General features: G+C 44.0%; 1 protein-coding gene across 2 annotated transcripts in view; it reads right to left on the bottom strand.

Annotated features, from left to right (window-relative positions):
- Positions 1 to 459: 459 nt before the first annotated feature.
- The window catches only part of ap3b1a (adaptor related protein complex 3 subunit beta 1a), a 50,731-nt gene continuing 27,022 nt past the window's right edge, over positions 460 to 24,168 (bottom strand). For both annotated transcript variants that reach the window (XM_069164883.1, XM_069164876.1), the window contains exons 19-27: positions 23,751 to 23,931; positions 21,622 to 21,775; positions 19,870 to 19,918; positions 19,059 to 19,162; positions 12,053 to 12,281; positions 9,351 to 9,435; positions 8,576 to 8,673; positions 7,737 to 7,875; positions 460 to 1,232 (exon numbers count right to left, since the gene is read on the bottom strand). In XM_069164883.1, the coding sequence (XP_069020984.1) occupies positions 1,079 to 1,232; positions 7,737 to 7,875; positions 8,576 to 8,673; positions 9,351 to 9,435; positions 12,053 to 12,281; positions 19,059 to 19,162; positions 19,870 to 19,918; positions 21,622 to 21,775; positions 23,751 to 23,931 (1,193 nt within the window). In that variant the 3' untranslated portion in view covers positions 460 to 1,078. The remainder of the gene's footprint in view (positions 1,233 to 7,736; positions 7,876 to 8,575; positions 8,674 to 9,350; positions 9,436 to 12,052; positions 12,282 to 19,058; positions 19,163 to 19,869; positions 19,919 to 21,621; positions 21,776 to 23,750; positions 23,932 to 24,168) is intronic.

Genomic DNA, 24,168 nt, shown 5'->3' with positions numbered 1-24,168 from the left:
ATGTATACAGCTGCAACACACAGAATACTTTGCCTGAACATGACTTCCTCAGTCTGCAGCTGAGAAACAATCTGACTGTTGTCTGTCCGTTTCCTGCAGGGAGGAGATGCTGAGAGCAAGGTTGTAAATCTTTAAAGTCTTCAGTATGTCACAGGTTCATAAACCTTTCAGATCATACATGTTCTAAACTGAACTACAAAGGCACCTCCTGCAACGTACGAGCAGTTTGTTTCGTGAAATCAAATTCGCTGATTGAACATCGCGACGGTCTCAGACAGGCCAAACAACATCGACACAAGACTCCTGTTTCTAAATCAAAGAACAGATGAACATCTGTTGCTATAAAAAGGTGACTCGACAACCTGACACTCGACAACTGTTGGATAAATCAGACCTCGGAGGTTTTAGATCAGTCAAAGTGAAGATCAGCATCAGCAGCAACACAACAGAAAATATATGTAATCACTCAAGTCACATTTTTTATTATTTCAGAGAGAGCGACACATTAAAACACCTCGTTGATTTCATGTTTGATCGTTTTTCTAGAGGACGTCATTATAATGTAAAAGGCACTAGATTCAGAGAGTGATGTGGGCAGTTTAAAGGTTGGGAGTGTAAAATCAGTGTTCGGTGTCATTAATTCTTCTAAAGGTTTTTAATTTAATGATGATGAAGATGTCCTCCCGTCTGTCTTAATGTTGGCAACGAGGAAGTCCATGAAAACATTAAAGAGACACATCGTTCTTCTACGTTCAGCTGTTCGTAATCACGTCTGATCAGCATGAAATAATCACTGCAGTCAATCATCAGTCAGTCTCATATTTTTGGTGTTGAAGTGGTGGGAACATTTAAGGACATTTAGAGCAGTTTTAAAATGTGCTTTAACTTCTGAGAGAGGAGCATCACTTCTGTCGAGGCTCACTCAGTTATTTCCAACGTTCCTCTCCAAATCCACCCTTTATTAAAATAAGTGGCAGAAATGTCCTAAAACCAGCAGAAATAAACTACATGAAGTGTTTGTCTGCGTGTTTGTTCTGCTTTGTGTTTCCTACAGCAGGTGGAGAACGGTCGGAGGCGTCTACGCCTGAGCGAGGGCTTGTTTGAGGTCTCGCAGCAGCATGGACGCCATGACGCTCTTCTCTGAGTTGATGGTGAGCAGAGCGCCGGACGAGTCCGTCCGCTCCAGAGACACCAGGACCAGAGCGCCGCTGCTCACCGTCCGCCCGGCAAACCTGCAGGGGAGGAAGACTTCAGGTGAACTTCAGGAAAACCACAGGACAGATAGACAGACGCTGAAAACACGTGGTCTTAAAGGGACATCACCCTAAAACTGCAGCTGAAACTAGAGCCTATTAAGAAAATAGAGACTAAAGATGTGGTTTATCTTGAGTAAGAAAAGCTGCAATTCAATTATTAAACTATTAAATGCTTCTACTCTGGACTGTAAGGGTGTCAAGACAGATAAATATCTAAAATCCTGAATGAATAAACTCAAAATTGAGTTTTCATCCAACTGTCTAACAAATTGGAAGGTCAGTTTTTTTATATCTGCAAAAATAAAAATGGGAAAATTGTTCTATCACCTTGGCTGAAGTAAACAAAAGGATTTCATAAAAATGATTAGTTTTAAAGATTATTGTGAAAGATGACGAGGCCTGTTGGTGTCAAATATTTCACAATAAATAAAAACAAAGCTATGTACTAAGATTAATAATAATAAAAAAAATCTGTGTACATCATTATTTCTGTCACATTTCCATTATTTTTTTATAATTAAATTATACAATTTAATTCTAATATCTAATCTCTAAAGGACTTTCAACTACTAAAATTACACCTTTTTTAATTTAACATAATTCATAAAAAGCCATTGAAGTGAAGCAGACGGTGTTGAACTACCGTCAGTGAACATGTCGTCTGTAACAAACATCCGACACCTTAAAAACCAACAGATTAAAGCGTTGACCGGCTTCAGGTCTTCACCCTTAAACCTGTAAATGGTCCCGTTAGAAACCTCCGTTACTCCTCACACCTTTAATCACTTTAAATGAGTGACGGAGACGATGTGACAGGAAATAGAGGCAGCAGATCAACAGACAGTCTATTATCCAGCTGACTGAAGAGCCATCAGGGACCCGACACGCCCTCCAGCCTGTTTTTATGGACTCTCAGGGTCTATGAGTGTGTGGGAGCCCCGGGACCGGGATGGGGGGAGCGCCCCATCCCACCAGCTCCCTCTGGGCCTCTGGGAGAATTCTCAGTCCCCCGTTACCATGGATACCGTCCCTGCAGACTGGGGGCCAATCTGGGCGCACATGGTCCCCATTGAGAGCGCTAACAAGAGGCAGACAGAGGCTGTGACCCAGCGTGACCCTCTCTGAGGGTGACAGAGCCGAACCGGGCCCCTCTTTTGCTCCTCAGCCTCGCAGGGCCGACTCCCAGCCATCTGCCTCCATTTAGCACGACATCCAGCAACAAAGACCCCCCGAGGCAGCAACAAACAGCCCGCTTAGCCCTGACAAACAGCCCGCTTAGCCCTGACAAACAGCCCGCTTAGGCCTGACAAACAGCCCGCTTAGCCCTGACAAACAGCCCACAAACAGCCCGCTTAGGCCTGACAAACAGCCCACAAATAGCCCGCTTAAGCCTGACAAACAGCCCGCTTAGACCTGACAAACAGCCCACAAACAGCCCGCTTAGGCCTGACAAACAGCCCGCTTAGACCTGACAAACAGCCCACAAACAGCCCGCTTACATCTGACAAACAGGCCGCTTAGGCCTGACAAACAGCCCACAAACAGCCCGCTTAGGCCTGACAAACAGCCCGCTTAGGCCTGACAAACAGCCCACAAACAGCCCGCTTAGGCCTGACAAACAGCCCGCTTAGACCTGACAAACAGCCCACAAACAGCCCCCCTGGGGTGCACAATGAAACAGTGCTGGCTCCAACACCTCGTGTGTCTGGCTGCATCTCTGGGGACCTGCTAAATTACCATCAACACAGGAGAGGGAGTTTATCAGGCAGCTCTCGGGGAGGATGGAGAGTCCTCCTCAGCCTTAATTAAAATATTAGCTACTTCAGCAGGAGGACGGATTCATCTCAGAAAGAACAACCTGTTATTTATTTAAACCATTCAGAGGTTGGATGTTAATCACTGACAGTGTCCTGGACGAGTTTTATTACAACCTTAAAAAATAAATTCATACTTATGCAAAGAGGCTCCTTTCTTCTGTTTTCATGTGACGTTGAACACACGATAATAAAAACCTCTAAAACTCCATGCGTGTCCCCCTGTCCTGGTCCCTGTCCCCTTCTGTCTGCAGCCTGAGGTGTCTCTCTGTCCCCGTCCCCCTATCCTGTTTCCGCTAATGGATTTAGGATAAAAATCTATCACTTCCAGTTAACACCTCCCTGAGGCTGCTTCCATTGTGTCTCTGGAGACGCTGCTGTCTTCTGTTCATGTGTTAATAAGAGACAGAAGAAGAAACGCGTTCTGACTGTGTTTGATGCGAATACTCTCACTCTGTTGTCTTCTGATCATGTGTTAAAGAACAGACCAACATCATCATATCTTTAAGGACTAGAAGGGGAGGATTAAGGTCAAGCGGGCCTTAAAGGGGTCGTTGGTATTCTCCGTCCGTCCTCACACACACCCGCTAAACACCGGATTAATTGCAGTGCATGGAGAGAAAAGCAAAGCCGAACCTCTGGACTCAGAGCAGCTGGATTGGCATCGATCGGCGAAGCATCGCTCTCCAATTATTCCTGATTCTCCTCAGTGCCATCTGCCTCCCCTCCACCGGCCCTGGAACACAGAGCGGGCTTCACCTTTACATCCACCCTCACAGGGACGAGATGACCGGGGACGCAGGACGGTGACCGAGCTGAACCTCGACCCGACATCCCACCGTGTTGTTTGGAAACCAATGTTTTCTACCACAATCAGAGACTCACAGAGGACACAGCTGGTCCTCGCTCCACGCTGGTCCTCGGCCAGGTGGACAAGTGGACGAGTGTCCTTCAAATGAGTGGTCAGCCGGGCCAGACCGGAGACACGGACACAGGAGGGACGCACTCAGACTGAGACCAGGCAGATGGCCAAAACTATTAGAGCCAATTAGAGGCAGGAACCCTCCAAACATCTCCAGAGCCGAGCCATACGGAGGGACCGAGAGGGGCAGAGAGGGACAGGAGGGGACAGAGACCCAGAGGGACAGAGACTCAGAGGGACAGAGACCCAGAGGGACAGAGACAGATGGAGGGACAGAGACTCAGAGGGACGGAGACGGACAGGAGAGAACAGACAGAGGAAGAACATGTAAATAAACCATCTCTAATATCTTCCAGACAGAGATCATAAACTACAACAGATGTGTAAAGAAGCGACCTGTCAGTTAATTATTCAGGTTATAAATTAATGTTAAACAGGAAGAAAAATGTTACTTCAGAGAAAAGAAGAACATTCAGAAACATGATATAATTAGATGTGAGTGTAAAGAGAAACATGATGTAATTATACGTGAGTGTAAAGAGAGAGCGTGGATTATAAATCACCAGGATCAGATGGTTGTTTTTTGTTAAATGAGGGTTTGGCAGCGCGTTCAGGATTCGATCAAATCTGCGTTGAAACGGACTGAAAAATAAAACACATTTATTCTATTCCGCCTGTTTAGACACAAACAAGAACAGCGTTTTCTACATTTGCTTTCCTGCTTGATTTATTGCCATCCTCCTTTCCAGCAATCAATTTCTGGGTTTCAGTGCCGCCCCCCCCCCCCCCCCCCCCCCCGTTGCCTCCACGCCTGTTTGGGAAAAGCAGTGCTGCCCCCTGCTGGTGGACGAGGGGACTGCAAGGAGGAGGAGATGCAGAGGAGAAACAGAGTCTGTCCAACACTGAGATCCATAAACAGTCTCAGGGCGCTTTGAATAAATCTGTTTCATCTCCAGATCTGCTTTATTTTTTTTACATAAAATTCAAACTGAGGAAACACTGCTGAGATCTGAGCTGCTCAGAGGCCTTCCTCTGGGGAGACCTGAGGAGACATACGAGGGGGGGGTCACCTCGCACATCACCTTTAATGCAGACTGACCTCCACAATCAGTTCTCAGTGGGTGAATCCGATCACATCCATCACTCTGTGTGTGTTATTCAAAGGAGGTGCAGTAACACACAACCAGTATCAGTACTATTGCACAACGAGTACCAGTACTATTGCACAACGAGTACCAGTACTATTGCGCAACGAGTACCAGTACTACTACACAACAAGTACCAGTACTACTACACAAGTACCAGTACTACTACACAACAAGTACAAGTACTACTACACAACAAGTACCAGTACTACTACACAACGAGTACAATGAGTAAAAGTACCATTAGTGCTGTAATAATTGGCAGGAATATGATATTTATTCTCATATATCAAACAAAAAAGACAAATATTGTCTAATTCCAGCCTCTAAAATATGAAGATTTGTTTTTGTTGTTGTTTTATATGATGGTTAATAAATAGTTTTGAGTTTCACATAGTAGTCACGGTTTTCTGATTTGTATTGTAAAAATATATTCAACAGATTAATGTTCATTTGTTGGGATGTAGAGGTTTAAAATATAATAAGGAGCTATAGTACATGTAGTTAATGAGGAGTTTCCTTTAAAAAGGTCTATTGAAGTTATGAATGAAAACAAAAAAGAATCCGTCTCCAAAATAAAAGACAGCAGCAGTGAGATCAATTAATTGTTTGGCATCCAAATATCAGCAAATAATGAAAATGAATGATATAATTTCACATTTTCATGTCTTATTTATTTGACCAACGATCCAAATTTTAAAAAATTCTCAGTTTACTTTAACAGAAAAACAAAATCTAAGAAAATGTTCGCATTACATTATTAAAATGATGATGAATGATGGATTTTTCAAAATGGTTGCACATTAAGTTTCTCTTGATCAACAAATCATTTAATTTAATTACTGTTGAAGTTACAATTGCAACTAAACAATCATTATTATCATCCGTTATTTTTTTATGACCATTTCAAATAAAATATTTAGAGGATGTGAAATCACTGCTTCCAAAACAAAACTATAAATGGAGGACAATAAAACCATGACTCAATCATAACAGCATCCAATCCTGCATTAAAAAGCCTCCCTAAAGCTGCAGGTTTAGTTTTCATGGAGAAGAACGGAGATTTGATCAGAGAGGAGCTCATCATCTCCTTTAAATCAGACCGCTAAAGGATGAGCTGAGGAGGAGGTCGTCATAACGACAGCATACGGAGGAGAGAGTCTTCATTACTGAGGGTCCGCAGGGTAACGCTGGGACACCGTCCTCCTCCAGATGACTCAGTGCATCAATCTGAGCTGCAGGTTATTCTGAATAGAGGGTGGACTTATCGGCTGCAGGCCTCTCCCACTGCCTCACATTGATTTCCTCTCACTGTCTCGGCGCCCATCTGCACATGTCTGACTCTATTTCATCCTCTCAAGACTTCCTCACTGTCCCTTATTCATCCAGCCGCTCTGACATGAACCTATAGAGAAATTATCACCGAAAGACGAAGAGACAGACAGACAGAAAGAGACGAGTACGGTGCAGAGGGACGGAGGGGGAGACAAAGAGGAAGAGACAGACAGACAGACAGAAAGAGACGAGGAGGAGGAGGAGGAGGACGGTGCAGAGGGACGGAGGGGGAGACAAAGAGGAGGTGAAAGAGAGCCGGCGGTGTGCAGGGAGAGACAGATGGGGGAGCAGAGATGAGATGAAAGAGGGACAGAGCAGGAAACAGAGGGAGAGAGGGAGGTGTAATTATCTATCAGGTGTTCGGGTGTGCGTGACAGAGGAGGAAGCTCATTAGCACACTCTGTGTACACCAATTACACAGCCAGGCTTCTCAGGGCATTCCCCTGGCATGTCTGTGTGAGGCTGGTGGGGAGACTTTATACACACGCGCACACGTGCACGCACGTACGCATGCGTACAATCTAACCAGACTCCACGGACATTACAGCAGCACATGTACCTCCATCTGATCAATCAGACGCAGAACAAACACTTTTAAATGTGTACGGGACGCACACATTTACTGCAAAGAAAGTTTTCAATCTCCAGATATGAAGAAGAGTTTGTTTCCTGCATGAATATCAGATTTGAGTTTTTCATCTCTGAAAAACGTAAAGCAGATGTTTTCACTTCTTATTTTTATTTCTGCATTTAGCGTCACAGAACAGTAGCTTCAAACTGGAGCAGAGGAACGTCAGATTTTATATCAAACTCTGGAAATGGTCAACAGAGACCATTGAAATGCTTCAGAAAGTCTACGGCAATGAAGCGAGGTGTTCTGAGTGACATTCACGTTGGAAGAGGGGGCGGAGCTTCACTGTCCAAGACCGAAGAAGGCGCGTCAGGTCAGGAGACACCAGGTGGGTTTTCTTTGTGTCACCGACAGAGTCAGACTGTCAACACCAAGTTCTACTGGGACCTTCTGAGGACTCTGAATTAACTGTTTGTTAGCTGGTTGTTAGCGTTGGAACCTTTTGATTGCACCGTGTACAGCTACAGCGAGCAATCAGTTTTCTCCTTAGTTTAATTACTATTCTTTATTGGACAGTAAATATTTCCTAAACCATCTTTTTAAAGATGTTTGATTTTCAGGGTTGACATCAGGTGATAAAACGTCCTCAGACACCAAAGACACATTTATAAAGACGAGGACTGAAGGTCTCACCTGTTAAGGTTGTTCTGGCCGGAGGAAATCTCTCCTACGTTGGCCATCGACAGGACCTGCTTGCTGATGGCCTGGCTGGAGGCGTTGGCCGTTGCCATGGTGATGGTTGCCGAGGTCTCATTCATGCCCTGCAGCATTCCTGAGAAGATGCAAAAAGTGTTTAAGACATCAGAGAAGAGCCTTAAAACCACTTCACTTTATTTTGACTGTAAATTCAGTGTTTGTACCACAAATAGCAGAATTATGAAAAACACACATTTAACAAACATGAAAGGTTTCAGGACTGAAGCTTGAACAATAAAACGATGCCTCTATCAATAATTCACAAAGAGACTCCCAACTGAAGGCAGAGGACTGGTTCATGTGCACTTAGAAAGAATGGATATAAATATGTACAAGTTAGGCAGAAATAAAACAGGTCAAATATGGTAAAAACCCATTACCCAAAATAATGAATTAACTCCACTCAGTCTGTGAATATAAAAAGGAATCTGTTAGAGAGAAAATGTCCCATGAAGCAGGTTTAATTCTGTTTTCATGGTCTGACTGCAGGATGTAGAGCTCAAAAACAGTAAATGGACATTAATTCATGCAGAAGCAGCATTTAGGAGCCACTCAGGATCTCAGTGGTGGATGTGAGGATGCTCTCACAAGTTCCTCTACAGGTAGGTGTGTGTGTGTGTGTGTGTGTGTGTGTGTGTGTGGGTGTGTGTGTTGGAAACAACATGAAATGTTTCATAAGAGGTGAGCATCGTGCTTTAATGACAGCAGTGAGGAAATGTTTGTTAGAGGCAGATTAAATGTAGGATTTAGACATGTGAGATTTATACTCATCTCACCTTGCTCCCTGCTGAAGTCCTCCTCCGTCATGCTGCTGGGCATCAGCAGCTCTCCGACAGCCGGCTGGATGGACACACTGAAGTGGTCCTCCTTGGTGCTGAGGGAGGACAGAGCAGAGGACAGGAGCAGGGACTGGATTTATGTTCAGAGTGAAGCAGGAGTCAGTGTCTCTGTGATCTAAACTCATGTTAATATGAAGGAACCTACGTTAACGTGAGGGGAACTGTGTGTGTGTGTCTGTGTGTGTGTGTGTGTGCGTGCGTGCATGTGCGCGTGTGTGTGCCTGTCTCTGTGTATAAAACGTCTGATTGCTCTCTGTGAATGGCATTTTGGGCCGGATTGATTCCCCCATCTCAAACAGATTTTCTGATAAGGTTATTGATCAGCTGAGCAGCGGTGCCGATGGCATTCAGCAGGTTGATTTGGGCTCGGGCTGATTACTGCAGGAATAATTGTTATCCCAGTGAACCGGGATCAATCGTGGCTGATGTCTCACCTGGGAGCGCCGGCACAGAGCGGGAGGAAGAGGAGAACTTACAGAGAACAGATGAGAGAGGAAGGGGAGAATTAACAGAGAACAGATAAGAGAGGAAGAGAAGAATTAACAGAGAACAGATGAGAGAGGAAGAGAAGAATTAACAGAGAACAGATGAGAGAGGAAGAGACACGAGCTATGAGGGAGATGAGACGAAGAGGAGGAGAGAAGATGGAGAGGTAGAAGATGAGAGGGAAACCACACCTGAGTGAACATGAGAGGATGTCAGCTTTTCTTACCACAACTGGAAGTTGGCTGCTTGCGTGGAGTCGTTGAAGTCGATACCCATGGATACCGTCACCGAGGCCTCCGGCTCCATCCGCTCTGAGAGGAGGAGGAGGAGAGGAGGAAGAATGAGTGACAAGGGCACCGTGTGCAGCGTGGGGAGGGATGGAGCAGAGCGGAGGAGGACGAGGAGGGGGGGCGGCAGAGTGGAACAGACAGGCATCCACACCACTTGTGTTTTCTACTTCACAAAGCAAGGCCACCGGGTGTGAGAAATCTATCCTTCAATCTCATCACACACACACACACACACACACACACACACACACACACACACACACACACCTATAGCCTCTTGAAAAAAAAAAAACACGCAGGGAGGAGGAGAAGAGAGGAGGAGGATGAAGGAGGTTAATAATGAGGAGAACACAGACAGACAGAAACATCCTCCCCGTTTTCCTCGGTCGGTCGGTCGGTCGGTCGGTCGGTCTCTGTGGAGCAGCAGGATGTTTTCCTGTAGAACTCCAGAAGAGGAGACTCGGGAGGAAAACATAACCATCATGAACTCACTTCCTGTCCAGCCTTCACAGCTCCTCTCTGTCTCTGGGTTTACCTTCACTCTACTCTCTTCAGTGTCAACATCAGGCTGTCTTCAAAGGAAATGAGTGACGTGATATTTCAGTCAGAAACTACTTACTGCACTACTGACCCACTTCAAGACACATGGCGTCAAAGCAAAATCTACAGATACCGCTGTATTATTGTAGTTTATTCATAAAGGTTGATCAAAACCTGCTAATTTAAAGAAGCACTTTGACGTTATAGTAAAAAAAACATCCTGGATTTTATTTGGAGGTAAAACTAAAACTCAGAGAACATTAAATGTTGTAAAAGTTCACTATTGTACGGTAAAATAGTGCAAACAACTGCTGTTCAAGGTCAAAGCAGAAAGTCAAGGTCACGTTCTTTCGAGGACTGTTTCCAGTTGCCACCTTCGCGTCGACCTCAGGTTAACTTTGATACTGTTGGAGGAGCCAGCATAGACCACCGCTATCCCACTTAGCCATGCCCACTAGTGAACACTGAAGCTGAGAGCGACAGTCTAGACCATTACGCAGTTTTACATGCAGTTTATGTTAATAGGTTCAGGAGATGTTAACAGAAAGCCACAGACATGACTTCGTTACAGCTCCTTACATCACAACCGTTGCCATGGAGACGAGAAATGCACCGTGTGACCAGAGGGCAATATTTCTTATTGAAAACAAACCCCGTCATGTGCCATCCACATACAGCAGCAGCAGATGAAGCTCTGTCTGTATGAGTCCGGACATCGATCCAAATCACCCACTGTTTGGCTGCTGGAGTTCCTTCAATGTCGGATCAATGCCTGCTATCGACAGCTTTAACATGCTCCACCAACACTGTGTGTGTGTGTGTGTGTGTGTGTGTGTGTGTGTGTGTGTGTGTGTGTGTGTGTGTGTGTGTGTGTGTGTGTGTGTGCGTGAGCGTGCGTGTGCGTGAGCGTGTGTGTGTGCATGTGTGCATGACCGTCCTCTGTCTCATATCGTAGTGAGTGAATCCATCATACATGTGGAGAAATATGGAGATGGTGCATGTTTGTTGGTGCTGATCGATTCTAATGAACCGGGATCAGCTGCAGGAGTGGAGTGGTGGGAGGGGTACTGGACAGAGCATGCGGACTTTTAGGGTTTTGATAATATCCTGATCATTTAACATTTGTCTGAGAAAACAATCACAGTAGGAGAGATTTCAAAAAGCCACCATTACAAATAAACGTGGTTGTTTAAGTTGCAGCAGGAAATAAATAAAACCTTTAATCTGCGAACACAAAACTAAACAAGCTCTAAGGTTGCATACATGTCGAACAAAATAACCAGAATTACCTCCTTGCCTCTGCTAACCAGACGAACTTTGTCCACTAAATCTGATTTTGATAGAACATTAAGTTGTTGCCATGACAACAGACGATGCTTCAAAATGGATGTTGCTGCGTATAAGCTCCAGATTGTAAAAGGTGGCTGTTTCACACACATGTTGAACCCGACACACAGAATATGTGAATATGAATAATGGACATAAAAATGATTTTTTTTTTTTTGCGGAGCATATTGATGACGCCGTGGAGTTGACCTTTGACCTTTCCGATATAAAATGCATCACATCATTTCATCCAACTAGATGTTGTTTAGGAAATTTTGTCATAATTAGCGCGTGAATTCATGAGTTATTATGGCGACAAACTTGACCTTTGACCATCAAAACAAAATAAAATCACTTCCTCCTTGAGTCCAAGTGAACGTTTGTGCCAAATCTGAAGACATTTTCTCAAGCAGTTCTTAAAATATCGTGAATACGAGACAGATGAACAACCCAAAATCACAACGCCTCCGCTGTCAAAGGCATTCAAAAAAATAATAATAATAATAAATCAGAAGACCCCCCAAACAATTAAACTCAAACTTTGTGTTTAAATTACACAGAGATTAAAAAAACTGTCATATCACTGCTTAATTTCTCAATCCTACTTTAAATAAATAAATCATATATAAAATCATCAGCAGATGCTCAGCCTGACCTGAAAGCTCTAAAATAGACAGAATACAGTGGAGAAAACATTTGAATATTTGTCCTGCTCAGTGCTTGCGTGAGGATCCGCAGCGGAGTGTTTTAGCTGCGAGGCTCTCGTACTCACCGACGGTGTTGAAGCAGTGGATGTTGAGGCCGGCCGGGCTCCGCTCTCCGATGTGGATCTGCTCCAGGACGTGGTCCGAGCTGTTGGTCAGGACCACCTGCACCGTCACCATGCTGGGCTCGTACAAACATGGCTGCCGGGGGAAGTGGTACTTGGCCGACAGACCTTTTCCCGTCATGTGGTGGAGCAGCACGGAGGTTTTCACCGGGCCGAAGGATGGAGCGGTGACCTGGAGGGATATCACAGAAGATATGTTGGAGATGAATCAGTAAGTGTGACTATGTTAGAGTAGGTCTGAGGAAACAGCGCTCAAACAGAGGAAACCATACTGAATCTAAGACCTCGTTCAGACTGACAGATAAAATCTGGTTTTATCATCGTATCCAGATTGATTTTTGAAAGTCTGGACAGCAAAAAAACCCAAACATGCAAATCAGATCCAGACAACATCTGGAGGTGGTTTGAAATCCAATCAGAAGTATGGTGGCTCAAATCGCATTTCTTCTTCGACACACAGCTCTGTCACAGTTGGCAGAATCCAGTGAAGCCCGCTATGGCAGCAGTGCAGACTCTGCACTGCGACATGACAGTCTTATTGTTTGGATGGTGAGATGATGGACCTCCGTTTATGCCCCTAAGATAGGAAGCTGCATCATCAGCGTAGCTACACATACGTCGTTGCCACAGCAACCCATGCAGATAGGTCGGTGAAGTCTGGCAATACCAAATCTGGTTCACATAATTGCGAAAAAAACGTGCAGACACTGTGTCCCGCTGGATGCGGGAGCCTGAGAGCAGCAGAAGAAAGGCTGAATAATGAAAACATCGCATGTTCCTGAAGCATTCTGCATCAACACAACATCCCGGGACTCTTATTGTACATTTCAGAGTAAATGGATCCACACAAGAGGCCACGTTAATACAAGAGCCTCCGCTCTCCCCATCACCAACATTCATGCAATTCAAGTCTGCCAATCAGCAGCCAGAGTGCAGCACTTCTGAGTTAAGTGGGACCCCCCTCTGCCCCCCCCCCCCCAACCCCACCCCCACCCCAACCCAGCGCTGCCTTCATTAACTCTGTGGGATAAAGTGCAGCACATTCAAGAAATCAGCCCCGTTAGATGGAAACGAATAAAAACAACCTCTAATGAATAGAAACACAAGAGGCTGCAGGCCGACCGCCGGTCCTGTCAAGGAGCTTTTACCTTTTCAGAGGCAGGAAACTGGATTACCTCAGAGACGCTGACAGGAGCTGCTAGTCTACTCTTTTTTTGTTTTTTTATATCCTTAAAAATTAACATCTCGTTATTTCCACGAACAACGTTCACACATGGTGGTGTCGAGATTTTCTATGCTACACAACAATGCTACACGCACTGCACTGTCAAACGTTGGAATAATCTCACAATGTGCACAAACATCCGACACACCCCTGCTGTATTTGTGATGAGTCCGAGTAGTTTCTTTAGTCGTCATTGGAAGTCAAAGGTGCTGCTGTGGGTTGAGTGACAGCTCTAATGAGGTAAAAACACCAGGACAGATTCAGCCGTTTCACACCCTCTAAAACGATTAGCACCTGAATGCACTTGCACACCAACACCGAGACAGATGCAAATGAGCACGAGTTTAGAAACGGAAAAATCTCTATTTACCACCTGAAAGTTTTACAAAAATAACAACTCTAACTCTGATATAGAAGTCAAAAGGAGTAAAAAAAAATAAATAAATAAAAAAAATAACAAAAAACACAGCAGCAGAAAAACAAAGCCTGGAACAAGGAGTGTATTTAATTAATCTGATTGAATATGAATAAGAATACGCTACTAAGAAACAAAAGAAACATGATGGTCTGGTGCTGCAGCTCATCGTGATGAAAGGCGCCATCAAACATCGTTTTACTGAAGCTGGACGTACGACCAGTTTGTTCTGACTCAGCTGAGAAATGTAAAATGATTAATTATTATTCACGTAGCTGAGCTCCACCAAAACCAGCTGAATCAGCTTATTTTAAGTGAACAATAACAAATTAATTATGTTGTATTTATGTCATTGACCCAATTTCTGAGCAGCTGTTTGTTTCCAGCTCAGTGAGAGTTTCTGCTGTGTTTCTGTCCTCCGGTCTCTGTGTGTCTCATTGTGGGCGTGTTTCTGCTGCACTGACATGGTGTGGAGTTAATTAGGACTCTTCCTGACAATTAAACTGACCTTCCTGTATAATCTAACATTAATCCATGTCTGAAATGACAGGAGCCGTAACTAACTTCAGACGCATCGTACGGTATCTGTGACTTGTTTTCAAATATGCAGATCTAAAGAAGGTAAAAAAATTGGCCTGCAAGAGTTCCAGTATGATATCGGCACTACTATAAACATACATAACCACTGTGGAGTACAAGAGAGGAGGTGTTGTCCTATATCTTTATCCTCAGAAACTCTCTGATCGCCACCATCTCCGTCCCTTTCACTGACTCCGTGTCTCTCGTGCCTGGACCCTCCGAGCGCCTGTGAAGGAGGTCAAACAAACATTTGTCGGCGTGCCGTGACGCCGCGCTGCCTTCACACGCGCCCGTCACACCACCGCCGGCCTGACAATTTATGGGGCCACTTTTGGATGTGTCAGAGCCGTCGGTGTCAATAAAGCTGGCCGTAATGTTTGCCACCCCATCACAGCAGAGATTTACCTCCCTGACAGACGCATCCTGCTTCAAGGTCCCGCCCGCCGCCTCGCCCCGAGCAGCGGGGACGACGGTGGGGACACACGGCGGCAGGACGGCGCTTCAAACTGCTTATTATCACCAATCTGACACCGTGGACAGTTAAAGCCTGACACCACACCCCCACCCCTCCACCTATTGTTGTCCACAACACCTGAAGTGTAAATAAGAGAAGAAGAAGGATGTAACCTTGACTCCTCCATCAATCTGACTCTCGGTAGTCTCCGCCCCCGACAGGAAGGAGGGAGGTGACAACGAGCCAGGAAGTTGATTGAGAGGCTCTATTATGCATCAACTTAAAGGAAGCTCCCGTGATGGATGACACCGACACCAGTCACCTTCAGAACCTGGACACCGCGTTCCCAGCATCCTCTCTGGCAAATGACCTGAAAATCCCGCTGACATATTCAGAAAGGGCTAACAGGAGCCGGGCGGCCTCGAGCCGTCTGCAGAAGAGGACCAATTTACAGGGAGAGGTGGAGGTGTGCAGAGATGTATGTTCGTATATTGAAAATCCATTTGTGTTTTTGAGCCTTCGTCCGTCTCCCACAGCTCAGACAGGTTTCTATTATCCTGCACAGAAGATGTGAGCAGGAAGGTGCGGGACATGTGTTCGACTTTAGGCCCTAATTGTTCCCTTCAGTCTGGAGATGACAATTAATCGAGGGGCATCACAAGGACCTTGACTGCAAATTGAATTAAATAAATGTTACTACAGCCACCTAAAACTACTTTAAGGTAACAGGAAGTCTCCTGAGTGCGTACAGACAGAGGTTACTTCATTCATGCCAATTTGTCAGTAAATTAGGTATTCGAAAATGATTAATTTTCAAATTTTTCATTTAAGAACATTAGCAATAATGGAGGACCGTTATTCAGAAACAGAGGTGTCCTTCATCTACTTCTGTAAAGTAATGTTAGCAAGAAGCAACACTTTCACACTGCAGCTTATTATTTATTCTGATTACTTTCTACACTGTGAGGTTTGAGACTCCCTAATTAAATGGAGTAGAAGTTTAATTGTATATTTTCCTGCAGTGTCGTAGAGTAAAAGAATAAAGCAGAAGAAACGGGAAAACACTGATTTTGTTGGCAGTGTTATTGCATGCATGATGTAGAGAAGTTAATACTGCAGATACACATGGTGATCTATGAGAGCAACACAGATAAACAACTAGTGATTCTCATGTGTTTCATCTGTACATGAAAGATGCAATATTTCAGCGCACAAATTCATAAAAAATACCCAAAAAAATCACTGGTGTCGACTTCTCAAATCTGAATATTTTCTGGACTTCATTGTCTTAAATTAAAGTTTGATTATCTTCTTGGACGATGATGTGATTCGCATTATTTATACATTGATATATAAAAATGATCAGTTTATCAAAACTTTGAATGTAGTATTGTTTGTAACAGAGCCTGTCTGCAGTGGAACAAAACTGTGATCCGTCTCTGTTAATATTGATTCTTCGACCCAAACTCAAGCGCAGACTGAATCTGCTACACAAGCACACACGTAGCATACGCTGCTAGCTTCTTGTCTATTTGCTGAAGAGATTCCTGCTAAAACTTTGATGCATTGAGAAAAAAAAATTCTAAATGTCAATGCAACTTATCACAAATGAATGAGAACAAACAAATGAGCATTTCCCAGCATGCCTTCTTCCTTCGTAACTTTTGATAATAAAGCAACCAAATAAATAGTCCTGGGTCAGAAGAATAGCTTATTTTCTATAAAACATGTTTGGGCTACTGACCCCATGGTTTCATCATCTATAGTTACACCTTTGGGTATCGTTATGTTTACTTAAAGAAAGGATGAAGATACTTGAAAGAGATAAGCTGCACAAGACTCGCACAATATTATCTAAAGCGCTAAAATTGTCTAAAATTGTTTCGTTAAGAGTCACAGTTGTCGATGGCAACCAAAACACACCTGCAGTATGGTCGTCCAGATTTTAAAGGAACACTGTTATAACCTCAGAAGAAAAACACCAACGACAAAACGAAGAAGATAGAAAAGGTAAAATACCTTTTTAACAGATCTACCTGCACAGACATTATATCTGCAACTACACAGTTATCAGAAGTAATTAATGAGTGGAGAGATGCTGTGTTGTAACACCAACATTTCCAAATTCCCTGCTGGCGGCTCCGCCTCCCTGACGCTCTGTTTCCGTCCTCTTTAAGAAGCCGTGTGTGCAGTTTGAGTGGCAGCGGGAGGATCGGAGGGCAGCAGCCGCCATATTCACAGCTCTGCAGGACTTTCTGCTGATTCATAATTAGACGTGAACCCGGAGCACCCACTACGGGGGAGGTCAGAGGGGTGAGGAGGGAGCCGGGGGAGGAGGGAGGAGGGAGCCGGCGTCTGCCTGATGGACACCAAATGAACAAATTATGATGGCCCCCTATGGGCGTGATGGGGTCAAACGGCCCGCGCCCCGCCGCTGACAGTTCAATTTCCCCCCAACGCAGCCCCATTCGCCCGCCGCTAATTATGAATGAAAAGTTATCAGGCCGAGCCGCACACACGGACACGGACACGGGGGGCGGGGGGGATTTAAGAGGCATTTGTGAAAGATCCTAATGTCAAAATGTTATTAGAGGGAGCTGAGGAGCGGAGGAGGAGGCGGGTCAGACACAGTGACCGGGGTTAATCTAAATGCCTTTGATAACCATGCAGTAATTCTCTAAAAGGGCCCGAGCGCTCAGCTGAGACTCTCCGGCTGCCTCGCTGGGCAGATTGCTGAGAAATAGAAATGACACCAGGGCCAGTGTGTGTGTGTGTGTGTGTATATGTGTGCGCGTGTGTGTAAAGGTGAGGTTATTTACCCTCGTCTATGAGTCCCGTTGCCCATCATGTATTTATGCATAGAATTGACTCTAAATCAGATGTTGATGTGAGAAAAGTTCCCTGTTTCTAATCTGCATTTCTATTCTCTATTACTGCCCGGCCTTCACCTGAGGAAGATGAGGAGGAGGAGGAGAGATCGCCTAACAAGACTCGTGCCACATAAATGCTGGCCTGAGAGCAGCTGTCAATCATACAGAGTGACAGGCGGGCGGGAATGACGGGATGAATGTAGACGAGCTGAGAGCAGCAGCACAGCCGAGACAGAGTGGAGGAGGACGAGCAAAACATGCAGACAAACTGTTTACTGTTTAAAAGTTAAGACCGACTCAGAGAAATCAGTTTATCCACTAATATCTACATTTATTTACCAGTTTAAGTCTATTTTTTCTCCTTCGCATGTTCCCTGAAAACCTTCAACCTGACAGTTTTCTGACATTTTAGTCATTAAATGATCACACAACTAATCCAAAATTAGTTAAATAAAATAATCCTTACTTTTGAGTCCATTATGAATAATTTATCTAAATCAAAACTAAACGCAAAATCCTTGTTTTATGCTTTGTTTCTGTGTTCATTTGTCTTTTATTGTTGTTTGTACTTTTATGTTTTGAATATACGTTCTTATTATTGAGTTTGTGATCTGTATTGTCTCTTGTGTACATATTGCGAATTGTTTTATGTATTTTAAAAATCCATTAAGAGACGTGCATCTCATATTAGCTCTGTCTACAAATGCTCTGATGTGTAGCGTTGGTTTATGTTGCATTCTTGTCCTTATACAAATAAACATTCAATAAAATAAGTGCTGAACATGCTCACATCAATATACCGATTAAATATCTTTCTGATTTGAAACCTCCAAACATGAGAGTTCCTGCAGACGTGACAGTGTGACACCGAATAGACACAGCAGCAGCAGCAGCAGCAGCGGGAAGAACGGTCCGGACATTTTCCTCCCGGGAGGAAAGACGAGATACAAAATACACAGACGTACAAGAGAGAAAGGAGCCGTCACACGAAGAAAGGTCAACCATCAGATATACACAACACGGAGACACCAGGGACACAACATCTGACAGAGAGAGATGGGAGGTGACGGGGGAGCAGAAGGAGGGAGATCAGAGAGGGAGGAGGACTAAGAAATAGAGTTCGGGGGGTGGGGGGGTGGAGGTGGGTGAGAGAGGCAGACTGTAAGAGGGAGAGGAAACACACGGAGCCGCTGCAGCGTCCTGACCGACTATAAATATCACACAACAGGAAAGGTCAAGAGTTGGAGTCAAGAGAAGAAATGTTCCACCAGGGAGAGACGCTCATTTCAGAAGCTCACACGCTGCTCGGCTACACACACACACACACAGATGGAGGAAATGTCCTCCTGTGTGCGCATTCACACACACACACACACACACACACACACACACACACACACACACACCTGTACGGTGGAGGTAACGTTGGACAGAGAGAGGCCTTCGAGGTCCGACAGCAGGCTCGGAGAGATGAGCGAGGAGTTCGGTGCGTTCGAGGGCGCAGGAGAAACTGAAGAACAAAGAGAACAGGAAGTTAATCAGAAGATGATTAAAGCTACTTTTACACTCAACGCTGCAGCAGTGTCATTCTTCCTACTGCCACAGGGGGGTGACAAAGACTCAAATTATACATTTTACATCCTCAACAGAAACTTTATGTTAAATATGGTTTTTGGCCACTTGGAGGCAGCAGAAAAAACACAACACTTTTTCTGGCAAAGTTTTACATGATAGCAGATGAAGTGATTTTCAGTTTTTGTTGTTTCAGTCTTATTTTAATTTCAGAGTAAAACTAAAGTATAAAAATGGTTTAAGTTTCTTCCCCATTACGTACTTCTGTTCATACATTTATAAGTTGTACAATACATGTTAGTACACTCACTTTTGACGAAGCAGTGTTGTCTCAAACTGCACAAAAATAAACACTGTGACAATTGTCACTTTTCTTTCACTTTTCTTTTTAAAGCTGCCGCAAAATGAGGTATTTTTGCAACAATCACAGAAAACCTCAGTGAAATCCTGGAGGAGTGTCTGTTTTGGTCTCATTCAGCTCCAGAGAAAAAATATCTGTTGGAATTAAACTCTCCTCACCAGGAGTTTTAGTGTTTGTGTCTGTCTGCTGTTTAATGATGAGGACACAGAATAATATCAGAGTGTATTTTAAAACCTGCTGCTTTTAAACTGTATTATTCAAGAAGAATTATCAGATGAACTCACAGTCGTCAAGATCCAATAAAGAGACTTCCTTCTTGGACTTCGCCGCCACCTGAAAAGCAAACGGCAACATGATGGTGAACAAGTGGAGGAGTGAAAAGAGAAAACGGGAAGTGAGTGAGCGTGTTACCCAGACGGTGAAATGTTTCAATTTCTATTCATCCCAAAAACCAGAAAGTCTGTGTTCACATGTAACATGTCAGGGATGACATGGGATCCGTCATGCAGGCTGTCATGTCCCCCACCTCATACCACCGAGGCGAGAATTACAACACACGCCACAGCAGCCCAATAAAAACACATTTAAACATACGAGAGCTTCTATCAGCCGTTTTCCGTCTCTTCCTCACAAACCGGGCTCCGTTCACATTTCATAAAGAACCATAAAATCCCACTCTGCATACTTCAGGCTGAGCAGAACCAAAAAACAGGACAGACGAGTGAGGGAGAGGGGAGGGGGACAAAGCAGAAAGTTAGAGGCCGTATCTTATCAGATTCTCTCTGATTGACGCTCGCTGCTGGTAATAGAGACGGAAACCTTGTTAGTAGAGGGCGCTCCGAGAGAGAGGCAGCACACAGATACATAATTCATAGGCCGTGGCCAAACGACAAAGTGTATGAAATGAGAATTTCATAGTGCAGAGAAGCAAAAGGGAGGGCGAGAAATAATGTGATGAGAGGAACAGGTAAGAAAAAGATTGAAGCAGTTGGGGGAGGAGGGGGGGGGGGACGTGAAGAGAGAAATAAAAGTACGAATTAGATTTCACAGAATAAACTGGCGACTCTGGAGATGTGTGGAGCTGGAGAACAACTCACTGGGAGAGCATCATGATTACACCCATCATCCTGTTCTATATATTAAATATATTTAACATCTCATCATTCACTGCATGTATTTTTTTATATAACTGTTATTAAGTGTTTGATAACGGCTCCACATCACAACATCTTTTGTATTTAGCACCACATAATGAACCACAGTGAGATGCAGTGTTGCCATGGCTACAAAGATCTGTACCAACTGTTGTCTATTTTTAACATCCTGTTTTTCATATAAAGGATGACATTCGCACAATAATAAGGCCTTTTACGGTGAAGGTGACATCAACATGTAGTTCGAAAATATTTTGGATTAATTAACTTTTTTTTTTTTGAATAGTGATGCACAACATTGGATTTTTGACAACATCCAATATGATATTTTCCAACTGTTTTGCTGACGCTGATATACTCACATCAAGTCTGTCCTGCAGTAGAATAAACAGATTACTATGACTACTCTTATCCTGATGGCCACTGGCAGATGCAGACAAAGTTTTATGTTTTTCAAAATGAACACACTTACTGGGAAAAACTACTGTTCTCTGGTTAGAGGGGAGTTTTTCTTTCACTCTGTATGAGGTTTTTCTTCCTGTTAAAGGGGAGTTTTTTTTCCTCCTAGCTTACTTGGGAATTGTTGAACTGTTGTGTTCCTCTGTATAATGTTGTAAAGTTGTGTTGTAAGGACTTTACTGTGTTAAGTTATCGAAGATAACCTGTTGTGTTGTGATGTGGCGCGATATAAATAAAACTGAACTGAATCAAATCAACCTCAGACAGCACCTTGTATAAAAGGAGGGAGGATTTTGGAAGACTTAAATGTTAAATTTGATTTCTGCTGGACTTCACTGAGGCTCATGTTGTTCTTTATTCTTCTGCACCTCAGGTTAATTGAAATTAACTCAGTTTCCTGGAGCAGCTGAATCCTTTCGTCACCTTGACTTTGGTATTAGCGTCAGACTTCTTCTTCTGTGGTGCGGGGGAGTCGGAGTCGGAGTCGTCCCCGGAGTCGCTCTCCGAGTCGGAGGAGCTTTCAGCCGATGAGCTGCTGGCGTTGGTGACGGGTCCGTTACCGTTTTCATCCGAGTCACTGGAACACACGTGCGATCGATATCAGCAACAGAACATATGAAAAACATTTTATTGTGCTCAGATTTAAAGTGAAAAATACCAGAAAACAAAGCTGACCTGACATGATGACATCAGAGCTTCAGCTCGGCTCGATCACAACAAACATCAATCTGTTTTTGTTTGTGAAGTTAATTCACTCAAAAAGATTTTTTCCATCTTTCCCCTCCGCTCGCTCCGTCCCTCTTCAATTTGTCCCGATAATGAGTGTTTACTCCGCCTGCCTGCGGTTCTCAGCCGTTAAATTAATGAGGGGGATTGTGACGGTAACTGGCTTCTTAACTTGGGCGATGATGAAAAGCCAGTATTAATTTGGCCTACAGATTTCATTTGCTGCGAACAGGAAAAAGTGATATAAATCACTGTGGGCCTGATTAGGCCCTGCCTGGAATGACTGGGCCGTAATGAGGGCATTATGCTGTGTTTGTTGTGGAAGCACTGGGGTGAGCTGGTCTAATTACTCTGGGCGTGGGCGTGTGCGTGTGCGTGTGTGTGTGTGTGTGTTTGAGCACTGGGGTGAGCTGCTCTAATTATACTCTCTAATGGAGAGAACAGGGTCAGCAGCGGCCTGTCACACTCACACACACAAATCAGGTGTGTTCAGTGTGTGTCAGCAAGTGCACGAGAACCTAAATTTAGCCGTGTGTCAGAGTGCGTGTATGCGTGTGTGTGTGTGTGTGCGCATGCGCACTCGCGCGTGCATGTGAGCATATTCAGTCGAAATGACTCCGATCTCATTCATTGGTAACACCAGGGTGCTAAACGACCAATCACAAGTCATTATCCATCAGCCATGTAAATATGGGTTACACTGCTGCAGGATGAATTCTCCCTGATTAGCTCATTAATGGAACTCAAACCAACAATATCCAGCAGCCTCAGAGAGTGTGTGAGTGTGTGTACAGTACGATAGGTGTGTGTGGGCAGGAAGTTGACATGAGGTAATTTTTCCTTTCTGATTTGGGTTAAATTTGTTGAACAGAGAGTCAGTTCTCTGACCTTTGGTGGTCAATATGAGTTTTATATTTCAAAAGGACTCTTTCACCAGTCAGGAAATGTTCTTATTGTTCAAAGGATCACTTTAAAAACTGAGAAAAATGTGATTATTTCTGCTTTCATATCTACCTGGTTTGGTCCGAACCAAAGTATCAGGTGAAAAAGGGGCCTCGGACCACGGTTTGGACCACAGGACTAAAATCTGGTCTGACCATAAGAGGCGGTCTCAGTCTTGATTAAACCTCAAAATATCATTAGACATTAAAAGAAGAGTTTCTTTGGACTGAGAACATTTGGATCTGACTTTATTCCAGTCAGTGAAGCTGTTATAATGTATTGTGTCTGTATTTAAAACCTGTCACTGAGTCCATGCAGCAGCGGGGTGAAAGAAAGGTTCTGAACGATGCTGCGTTCACTGTCAAACGCTCAAAAAGAAACAAACAGAAGATTCAGTCGATGAAACAAACAAACTGCTGCAGCTCTGAGGTGCAGGATTGTTCATTCTTTACTGAGACGTGATACAACATGAGCCGGAATTTTTTTTGGGGGAAAAAGCCACTTCTTTTATAACAATATCTGGTTTTGTGTGTCCCGTCTATGAGTGTGAATACACAAAGATCTAGCAGGTAGAACTTTCATTATTCTGGACTCTTTCTTGGTTTATGAAGAGGATGAAGTGAAATGAGGTAAGAGAAGCTCCAACAGAAGGAAACCTCTCACCAACATGATAATAAAAACAGATGCAGCTTCCAACAGATGGAGATTATTGATGCAGTGAAGTCTGAGTCACGTTTGTTGTTGACTACGACTCCCACTAACACACACCTGTCTGATTATGAGTGAGGAAGAGGAGGAGGAGGAAGAAACAGGTAACATCTGGACATTCAGAGGAGGACACATGATGCGTTCAGGAGCAGACAGACAGTGGGACATCTCTGTACCTGTCATCAGCAGCTGGCTTCATCTTCTGCACCGCCTTCTTCTTCTTCATCTTCTTCTTCTTCTTTTGTTCTGGTTCTGACTCACTGGAGCTCCTTTCAGAACCACTGGAGCTCTTCCCAGAATCAGTGGAGGTCTTCTCCGACTCTTCGCTGCTGTCTTCATCACTGTCGCTGCCCGACTCTGCAGACACACAAACAGTACACATACTAAATATATCATCTTTATACTTCCATTAAATATAACATCAGTTTAAACTTATTTATGGTCTGCAGACACTCAATGTGTTTACATTCAATAATCAGCTCCCAGTATAACATACAGATATATAATATACTGCTGTATAATATACAGCTATATAATATACAAATGCATAATATACAGCCGTATAATATACAGCAATATAATATACAGATATAT

The sequence above is a fragment of the Embiotoca jacksoni genome, unplaced genomic scaffold (genome assembly GCF_022577435.1).
Source record: "Embiotoca jacksoni isolate LCO1_2020_lvr unplaced genomic scaffold, fEmbJac1.0.p SCAF_10, whole genome shotgun sequence".
NCBI lineage: Eukaryota > Metazoa > Chordata > Actinopteri > Embiotocidae > Embiotoca > Embiotoca jacksoni.
The sequence above is the reverse complement of the archived record's forward strand: the minus strand, read 5'-3'. Positions and strand labels throughout refer to the sequence as shown.